This window comes from Anastrepha obliqua, chromosome 5 (genome assembly GCF_027943255.1).
Source record: "Anastrepha obliqua isolate idAnaObli1 chromosome 5, idAnaObli1_1.0, whole genome shotgun sequence".
Classification (NCBI taxonomy): Eukaryota; Metazoa; Arthropoda; class Insecta; order Diptera; family Tephritidae; genus Anastrepha; species Anastrepha obliqua.
Window position 1 is genome coordinate 109,200,682 of NC_072896.1, and position 10,933 is coordinate 109,211,614.

Below are 10,933 nucleotides of genomic sequence, written 5' to 3' on the forward strand. Positions count from 1 at the left end.
ATACAGCAGGAGCAGCAGTGAGTTAAAGTAAGCAGATTGCTGAGCGAAAGGCAACTGAACTAGGGCTTGTTGCAGCAATTGACACAGGTCATGTTCTAGAGCAGCAACAGCAGCAGCAGTGGCAGGAGTTGCAGCAGTCATCTTGCCACTTGCCACTTTGTGGTGTTGATGCCCTGCCTGGTCGCTTAGTAATTGCTGCTGCTGCTGGTATTTATTCAATTCACCTAAATTTGTTTTTGTTCGTGTTGTTGTTGCTGCTACTGTTTGCCTTTTGGTGTGGATAAATGCTGTCGAATTGAAATGAAATTGCTCGATTAATAGCCAGTGATGTGACTCTGCACAAATTCCACAGGATGTACAGGAAATGCAGCTATGCTGTGTAGATTTGTACAGGGTGGGCCAAATAAGACCTACCAATGTTAAGCACAAATAACTTTTTTATTTTTTGACATATTTATTTTTCTCTTTTTGTAGGTTATAATTGAATTGTTGGAAATTTATATGGAACCCTACCGCAAGACCACCAACAACGACTACAAAATACGCTATTCGTTTTACACAATTGATTTTTTAAATAATGTTTTAATGTCGGATGAAGCGCATTTCCATTTAAATGTGTCAAATATGTCAAGAAAAAAAACTGTAGATTGTGGGGCTCTGAAAATCCAAGGGCAACACACCAACATCAGTTGCACTCATCTAAATGTACTGTTTGGTGCGGTGTCATGGCCACTAGAGTTATCGGTCCATATTTCTTCGCAAATACGGATGAAACGCCGGAATCGATGTCAGGAGGTTCTTACAGAACATTGATTGAAAACTTTATGCGGCCAATGGCGGTATCCTAATTTGTGGTTTCAACAAGTTGGAGCAACTGCGCATACTGCTAGGCAACCTATGGACCTGCTGCGTATTAGTAGTAGGTTTATTTGGCCCACCCTGTATATTTGTGCGAGTATTTGTACATCTGCCGTTGCTGCTGCTACTTTTACAAAGGCATAAATAATTTATTTAGCACAATCAGTACCCTTTATCGTTGATATCTGGCAACACTCAATTGCTGACACTTGACAACAAGTGTCAAATTGGTTATATCTATGATATTCTCAGTTGCAAGTACGTAAGTGGATAAATATGTAAGCCATAGTCAACCAGGCGGGCTCGAGAGATAAGTAGAAGAAATTGTATTCATTCATTGTATTCATTAATACAACAAGTGAACGGAGTAAATTTTGGTTCTACGAAAAACGAAAAATGTGCTGATTGAAAATATGATGTCCGATGTTAGGCATTTCTTGAAGAATTCAGATAGGGCCACCTCATAGTCAAACGATTTTTAGAAGTGCTCTTTAACATACCGTTATTCGGCTCTAAGCGAATTTGACAGAATCAGCTAATAAGCTGACGTCACTTGGGATGGGTTTAACAAAATTTAGCTTGTGTTGGTTGGTTGATTGCTTAGAGTGGTGATTCTTCCAGAATCCCACCAGCGCTTCCGCACCATTTTGTTGCATCCTCGTTACGAACTTGTTGAACGGTTATTTACAGCATGAGTATACACAGTATGTGGGGTTTAAGAACCTTATTCGGCTGTTGACGTCTAAGCCAGACAGTTGTTCGAGATTCTCGAACAGCGGTCGGCCCTGGGTTAACATTCTGTTCCTCCATAGGACAGGGCATTCACAGAGGAAGATTGTTTCCTTTTTCTTCGGATGTTTACAACTGTGCCAGTATGGCGGCTTGTTCTCCGATAGACCTAAAGCCAGTCATGACTGCCCTGAGTCTCCTGGCGTCCCGTCGTTTCATGTTTATCAATGTCCTCGATTGCTTCAGGTTGTAGGTGCGCCATAACATTCTGCTAATTTTGCATTTCGTCTGGTTTTTCCATCTACAATCCGCTATTCGGAGGTAATTTAGGAAAATTGTATTCTGCACCTAATGGTGTGAATGCCGGTACTGCAAGAACGTCATTCATGGCAGATCCACCTCTTGCCAATTCCTCTGCTTTTTCGTTTCCTTCAATGTTCCGATGTCCCGGGACCCAGATTAAGGTAACTTAATGGTTATAACTCAAGGTGATGGGGCTATTCCTACTTTGTTCCACCACTTTAGAGGTTGTTGTAACTCAATCCAGTACATGGATTGTAGCGGTATTGACCTTAAAAGAGAAATCTGAGATTAGTAGCCTATAGGCTTCCCCAATTGCATGTACTTCCGCCTGGAAGGCACTGCAGGCATTAGGAAGACGCACAGATTTTTCAATTTTATGTCTATGAGAATATATACCAGCTCCAACACCACAATCCATACTCGTATTGAAGTCATCGGTATAGACTGTAGTGTTGAAGTTGTTTAGTGATAATTTCTTATTCCATTCCTTCTTAGATGCAAAGAGAGTGGCAAAATTCCTATTGAATGTTACCGTCGAGACGATGTAGTCAGTCCTCACCGAGGTTAACTGAGTTTGTCGCAATAATAGACTGGCATGACCAGATCTAATTGCACCGACCCTTATTGCACAGGCTTGTCTCAGTATTCTGCCGAAGAATTTGGTATTGTACTCTCACCCTAGAGCTTTCCACCAAACTACCGAACCATACGATAAAAGAGGTCGGACAACCGCCTTATACAGCCATAATGTATACTTGAGTTGAAGATATCATCTTCTTCCAAGCATACATTTACAGGCATATAAAGCAATTTCTGCCTTCCTTACCTGTTCTTCGACGTTTAATTTCCAGCTAAGTTTGGAGTCCAGAATTACCCCTAAGTACTTTGCACTGGGTGAAAGGGAGGGAGTTTGTCCGTTAATATTTTGTAGGGTAAAGATTGGTACCTTATATCTGGTGGTAAAGAGCATGAGTTCTGTTTTACACGGGTACACACTTAGGCCACCCACAGCCTGTTGCCCAAGAATTAGGTTCACCTAATGCCCTTTGAATGATCCCACTGATCATATTAGGACACAGTCCTGACGCCATTAGCACCATATCATCAGCGTGGTCAGCGTCTGAAAACTTTAAAAAAGAACCGAAAAAATCTAAAATTTTAATCAAAGTTTGTGGATGTGCTGAATTCAAATCGGTGGTCAAAGTTGACATATTCAAAATGGCGAAACCATTATTGTGAACACTTTTTTTTTTTAATTCACAGGTTTTGGTTAGGTTAAATTTGTCCCCTGCGATACCATACAGGGGGAGGGGAGGCGAAAAGAAAAGGAGAGAGATACTGACGGGCGGGAGAAAAGAAGAAGGGTCTTGGATTAGTGGATGACAACAGTGGCAATTTATTGGGTTGGCAACTAAGTAATTGAGGATGTTTTTTTTTAGAAAATCAAAAACAATTTTTTCATCAAACTAAATAATTTTATTCCGTAATGTATTGCCCATTTTAGTCAAAGACCTTTTGTCATCTTTCAGACAGCATCATAATCTCACATTCATAAAACTTCTGGTTTTTATTAGCAAAAAACTGGGTCAGGTACGATTTGACATCATCATCTTTATTGAAATTTTTACCACTCAAGCAGTTTTGTAAAGTTCGAAACAAAAAGTAATCAGATGGTGCAAGGCCAGTACTATATGGTGGATGTGGCAAAACATCCCAACCAAGCTCCAATAATTTTTGCCGAGTGGCCAAAGGTGTGTGTGGCCTTGCACTGTCATGATGGAATACAATACTTTTTCGATTTGCCAATCGAACCCGTTTTCTTCAACTGCATTGTTTAATTTCGTTAGTTGTTCAATGTAGACATCAGATTTGATCGTTCGGTTGAGTGGTAAGTGTTCAAAGTAGACAATTCCTTTGTAATCGTACCAAACTGATAACAAAACCTTCGTTTGATGAATATCAGCTTTTGATGTTGTTTGAGTTGGTTCACCTGGCCTGCTTCATGACCTTTTCAGCTTGACATTGTTGTAAATAACCCATTTTGAATCGCCATTCGTTTTAAGAAAGGATCATTTTCATTACGTTTCTTTAGCAAATCTCAGCTGGTAATGCGTTGCGTTAAATGCGTTTCTTTCGGTACCTGAGGAGTTTTTGAATATAGCCAAGTTGTTTTAAGTGATTTTCAATGCACGTATGTGATACATGAAGCTTCTCTGCAATCTCATGTGTTATATTGTCCGAATCAATTATTGCTTTCATTAGGGCGTCATCAACTTCAACTGGACGACCAGAGCGTTTTTCATTTTTGAGTAAAAAATCACCAAAACGAAATTTGGCAAACCAATTTTGACACTGACGTTCTTTTAAAGCTTCGTCACCATGAACAGCACATAACGTTTTATGAACTTGCGATGCGGTTTTCCCTTTGCGGTAATAAAAAAGCAAAATATGACGAAAATGCTACTTTTAATTTTCCATTATCAACGAACGCCAAACGAAAACTACGCAACCGATCAAACAACTTTTTCTACCGATTAACAGCTGGAATGCGAACTATGAACCTAAAAATTCAACTGAAGCTATCTATGAGTGAAATCCGCAATTACTTAGTTGCCACCCCCATTCGTTTGTATTAACCGCTTCAAGCTACTGATGAATTGACATAGTAATTTTTTTTGAAATTGGAATATACATAGGTATATTTACCTGTTTTTAGGGAAAAAGTGTCTGCCCTACAAATTCGATAGCAAATTTACCTGAAAGAAAAAAAGGTAAGCAATTATTAAGTTTGTTACAATAAAAAACAAGAAATCATATCCCCTGAAAGTACCCATAGTGTAAAGATAAGTTCCAGTGGTACCACAATGGATCTACAACGAGTGTGCCATTACGACAACCACCTACCTACCTACCCAATAAAAAATTTATGTGGCTAGTGAATCATAACCTAATTTTGTTTTTAATTACTCTATGCAGCAGCAGTTACATATGAAAAAGGCAGAGAGCTGTAGAATATTAGACCGCTCCATGATATTAAACATTTTTTTTAGAGTATTGAAGTTTTCCTAATTTGGTCTCAAGTTGATCTAAATGATTTGAAAAGCCTCATGTAAAACTATAAATATTTTCCATTAAGAGTTTTTAAAAAGCTTTAAGAGATCATGATAAAATTTAACGGCACATATTTTTCTGGAATATTTTGGTCAAATATTTCTTACCCGTGTGGGAAAATTTAACGTTTATATTCAATTATTAAGATATTAAGACCGATAGAGGGTTAAAATATTCTACAAAAATATTTCCCGGTAAATTTCAGTAGTGGTCTTCTCAGTGAGTGATAACGAGCAAAGGTGCACTTAGACTATAATTTTTTTTAACACTGTTAAACCCATAGTACTCACTATGCTTTTTCACGAATTAAAATATTGTATATAAAAAATATGTCGAAAACTCACTCTCTCTATAAAATTCAACAAATTTTGAAAAAATATAAAAATAAGTTTCACTTTGGTAGATCGGCCTATTTTGCTTTATGGAATACTTCTGGGGTGGCCATCAAGGCAAAAGGCAAGTTATACAAAACTGCTGAGCAAGGTCCAAAGAACTGCATTTCTATGCATTACCGGCGCTTTTAGGACTAGCCCAAATAAAGCGCTTGAGGGGCTAGTTAACTTGCCTGCTCTAAGTCTGGTAGGAAAACACGTGGCCGCCGCTTAGACTTAAGACACCTTTCTGGTCTAGAGACGTGAAAATTGAAGGCGGTTGAAATTGAAGAAAAACAATCAGTATCAATTTCAAATCGATTTTATACATTCGAAAAAATCTTTATTTACAAAATAATTTTTTTTTTCAATGGCAATAATACAAAAAATTGCTTCCCCTGACGTAAAACATTCCACTGGCGTAACTGATTCGGCTGCTCAGGTACGTCTGAAAAAAAAAAAATTCGGTCGACTATTCATCAGGAGATAAGTCGCTATGGTGAGTAGCAGATTTAGAAAACAAACACTTTTTTTAGATATTTTATCTGTTTATTGGAAAATCAAAAAAAAAAGTATTTTTTTTACGTTCTCGCTCTTAAAAAAAAAAAAGAAAAATTGGTTATAAAACTATAATTCTGCTACTCGCGAGAGCCACAAGTCTACTCAATAATATATTATATTAAAAATTCACATCAATCGGTTCAGTACTTTTTGAGAAATTACCAACGCCAACCCAGGAAAAATAGTTTCGTGAAAAACACGGTTAACGCGCTTATACCTGGGCGTCGTACTCCAAACGGGTCTCGTTTTAAAATAATGTAACGTCTAAACTACAACGAACTTCAATATCAAAATTTGCAAGTATATTTTTTAAAGTATAAACTATTATAACATGAAAAAAATCGATTTTTTCGAAAACCAGAAAGGTGCTTTAATAGTATGGCGCTATGGAAGACCCGGCGGCTTGGCCACGCTTCCATATTACATACTATGAGTAGTTAAAATCAATACATCGACTACTCTTTCCCGCAACCCACCTTCTATAGGCTCTTCAAAACTAATATCCCGTCAAGAAGAGAGTGGAAAACTCAAAGATCATGGAAAAGAGGGGTAATAAATTTTGACACGGATTTAACACGAATTTAAGCTAGAAAATAAAGTCGGCTATGGAATTACCTATCCTACTTCCGGACTACGGTAGCGTTTACCTGGCAGAAGTCTTAGTCATAAAGGAGAAAACTGTGTGCCGTAACAAAAACTACGATAAATATCTTCTCAGACAGTCAGGCGGCCATTAAATCAATAGAGGCAGTTATACTAAGATCAAATATTGCTCAGGAATGCTTGGCAACTCCAAATGATCTTTCTTCAAATTCAGTCTTATATGGATTCCGGGACATAGAGATATTGAAGGAAATTGCAAGGCCGATGAACCTACCAGAAAGGATACTAATCTTCCACTTCTTAAAAGCATTGTAATCCCTATGGCAACCTGCAAATAAGGGATGAAAAAAATATTCTGGAAGAGGCCAATAGTGTTACAGCCAGGCTAATTTGACCGCAAACTAATAAAGCAGGGTCAGAAGAATTACTCAACCTTTCAAGAGAGAACATCTCGAAGGTTGTGGCTTGTGTCACTGGTCATTGGCTGCTAAATAGGCACTCTTCTAGGCTAGGAAAATTTTCTCATAAATACTGCAAAGGTTTTGGAGACAAGGAAGAAACAGTAGAACACTCCCTCTGTAGAGTAGAGCATGGGTGTTAGGAAAATACTCATTTGACTCTCTCTTACAGAAACACCTGGTGTTGGAATAAAACCTATTATACGTTTCTTAAGAGCATCTAAATTGTTCTATAATGAATAAACACTAAAGTTCCCATGTTACACAGTGGTACCACGACGGACCTACATAGTCTAAGGTCACACTTCGTCGTGTTATTAGTATTTTTATATTAATACGTACCTACAGGGTATTTTTTTAAAATGATTTGCTTTGCGAGCTGTCAAAGTTCGATGACGTCTGTTTTTACAGATAAAAAATAAATAATTGTCGCGTACTCTTTTGTTTGGTGTTATTTGTGGCATGCGTCTTGATCACATTCCACAACTGGAGGGACTTACAGTTTTAAGCCAACCCCGAACGGGAAATGGTTTTTTATTAGGAGCTTTTTCATGGCAGAAATACGCTCAAAGGTTTGCCATTGCCTGCCGAGGGTCGACTGCTATTAGAGAAAACTTTTTCTACCATTTTGTTGTTTCATATGTTGCTAGACAATCCTGAATGGTAGTCACACACCAACCCGCAACGGCCGCCATACAGATGTTAAGTAAAAAATCTATTACTTAGTAAAAAAAGTTCAGAGGAGTGGTTGCAAGAGTGTTGCTGGAAAAACAATTATCACCTACATGGTGCATATTGCAATCCGGCGATGCCATGGGGCCATTTCTCTTCAAAAATGAAGATCTCTGAAGATCTAAAAATCTCCATCAGAATCTTTCTCTTAAGCACACGAAGTGACTTCTCATCGGATCTTGTCTTCGCTTTCATCCGATAATATTTTGCATAGGAACTGATGCACGCACCTTACTAGCTGCCCGCCGCCATGTTTGAGTAGCTCAGCTGGTAGCCCGTCTGCTTCTGCGAATTTGTTGTTCTTTAGCTCTGTTATCGCTATTCTCATCGCGTTATGGTCGGATAACAGAATGACAGTCTCATTGTCAACGATTGGGGTATCGGGATCTTCACATTCTCTCATTAGTAAATTTCCTCAAGTGTTCCCCCCATAACTTAAGTATGCTCTGGACGATAGTCAAAACATAGCCGTATTTATTTTTAGTGAAAATCCCACTGGTCTTGAAACCATCTGTAAATCGAACTTTTTGATAGGCTTTTTGAGACGTTTTTCCTACCGATCGGCGTCTTAACACCCACGTATTTCGGGGTATCGTTTATTCATTCTGGCAATACATCTCACTACCATCCTCAGCTCCCTGTAGTGATCCCACTCGACTCGCGTTGCGTCCGATCGCAGCATGGCTCTAAAGGCAATGTCCTCTTTCTCGTGGCAGCGCACATTTCTTTTCGAAGAAAATTATCTACACCGCAGCGAAAAAAAATTGTCAAAAATCAACGAGAATTTTGAGCTATTTGAAACTTATTGTTTGTTATACTACTACTGAAAGGGCGCTATAAAACTGCGTACTTAGAGTTTTTCTGAAAATTCTTCATAAAAAGTTTTTCAACTCGATGTATTTTTTTTTTAAATTTGTTAAATTTTTGCGAATTTCGTACAAAGTTTAGACCTTTGAGTTATATGGTTTTTGTTGTAGGATGTGCTATGTCTTTTATAAAAAAAATTATAAATGGAAAAAAAATTGCTACTTAGTAATTCGTCGATCCTTTGTTACTTTACACACGGGTGTGCACATGTAATCCCGCTTTAAATAAGAAATATAAAAAATATTAAGACTCAAATTGTGGGTTTAATATACTCGTAACTTGACGCAGACGAAGAACGACAAAAAAAGCACAACCCGCAGCCCAACCAACCCATCATCACCAGCAGCCAAGCTAATCACACTTCACCTACCGCGCACGAAAATGAGTGTAAAAAATTACAAAACATATGATGCTAATCAACACTCTTTGCCACTAAAACAAGTGCTAACACCATACAATAAAAAACAACAACAGCTCAAGCAATAACAGCCTTACAAAAACAGAAACTCCATTGTTGCTGGAATATTAACATTGCCAGCGCGACACTCCAACGACACCAACAAGCAACTTAATGCTGTATTTCTGCAACAACAAAAGCAACTCACACCAGTGTAAGCTTTTCAAAAGTAGTAATCCTACTCCTGCCACAGAACCGAGCCAACTTATCCAAAGGATACCAAACGCCAGTGCGGAGAGTTTTCCAGCTAAGCAGCCTCGTTTTAGTGTATGGCTTATGGTGCGAATCTAATGTTATTGCGACACGCGCGAAATGGCGCTCACACACACAATTGCACCCTCACATACTCACACACATTCATTGTATCCACTTCGTGCTACCAACGCGCTCACCAGCTGTGGCAGGAGATAAATGTGGCGAGAAGTCAAGAAAAATCGTAGCTTATTACCTACATTATATTGCAAACTGCGCCCCAACAACAACAATGTGTGTTGTGTGAGGAGAGTGTGAGTGCGTGAACTACAATAACGAAAGGATATGTGGAGGAAAGAAGTGTGTGGAAGCACACCTTGCAACCAAGTGGCAAGCATACCAAAAACACATATGCCACGCATGCATCAAGCGACATGTTGAAAAGTGTAACGAATTCTCAACCGCGCGACATTTCTCGCTTGAAAAATGCACAAAGAACGAATTGAGCGAAACGTGAAAATTTCAGATGATTGTGCATATTTGCTTGGAAGTCAGTGTGTGCGTGGAAGGGAGCTGAAAGGATAACAAAATAAACGCTTTTGCTTTGGTTTTATGTAGGTGGTTGTTTTGAGAAACGTTGTGTGACAATGCAAGACAAAAGACGTGGAACAAGGAATCAATAATAGGTGTGGAGGTGTTCGAGGCAATAAAGTGGAAAATCCAATCATAATATGAAGAATCGAAGTAGGATGTGGGAAGAAGCAGAAAGCAGATTGTCATTCAGGTTGCGCACTAGGCAAGAATGATCCAAAAACAACGAGCGTTCGGAAAGCAAGTTGTTTTTATGCATTTTTTTATCTTTTGAAACCCCTTCCATCGACCTACAGTTTCAAGCGGACTCCGAACGGCAGATATTTTTTATGAGGAGCTTTCTCATGGCAGAAATACACACGGAGGTTGGCCATTGCCTGCCGAGGGGCGATCGCTATTGGAAAAAAACTTTTTCTTCATTTTGGCGTTTCACCGAGATTCGAACCTACGTTCTCTTTGAACTCCGAATGGTAGTCACGCGCCAAGCCATTTGGTTACGGCGGCATGAATGCTGTCGGAAAATATTTCATCACAATATTTTCCATTCTAACCACTTGTACTAAAGTACCTACCTTTTTGTCCCTACCTCTTTGAATCTCTGAATGAAAAAAAAAACATTGAGTTTTTTGAAGAGTGAAGAGTTTTGCTTGTTTGCTCCTTCAAACGGAGTTTGCGTGTTTTCGTTTATGTAGGAACCAGCGTTAACACCGATAACAATGTCAGCCTTCAAATTCAACGGACTCTCTCTCTCTCTCTTGGCAAAAAGTGATACTTCGAACTAAGTAGACGATTAAGTAGTAAAATCCTCCCTCGACGAACAAAACTAACATCCTCTAAGGCTCTCATCATGCCCGTCCTAACGTATGCCGCAGAAGCTTGAACGATGACAATATCCGATGAGGTCTCCCTTGGAGTGTTTAAGAGAAAGAGTCTGGTACGTTGGCGACGGCGAGTATCGTAGGCGATGGAGCAATGCGCTGCGAAGTGCAGCGGTAAAGATTCAGCGGCTCCGAATGGATAGCAAAACAACGATTCTGAAAGTATCCGATCCGGTAACAGCTGGTAGTAGCAGAGGAAGAGGAAGGTCTCTGGATTCGCTT

General features: G+C 39.0%; 1 protein-coding gene across 1 annotated transcript in view; it reads right to left on the reverse strand.

The window, feature by feature from the left end:
• The window catches only part of LOC129248917 (kinesin-like protein GA13060), a 178,936-nt gene extending 170,807 nt beyond the window's left edge, over positions 1-8,129 (reverse strand). Inside the window, exons 1-2 of the mRNA XM_054888530.1 lie at positions 7,957-8,129; positions 5-268 (exon numbers count right to left, since the gene is read on the reverse strand). Coding sequence (XP_054744505.1) covers positions 5-268; positions 7,957-8,129 — 437 coding nt within the window. The remainder of the gene's footprint in view (positions 1-4; positions 269-7,956) is intronic.
• Between the last annotated feature and the right edge of the window lie 2,804 nt (positions 8,130-10,933).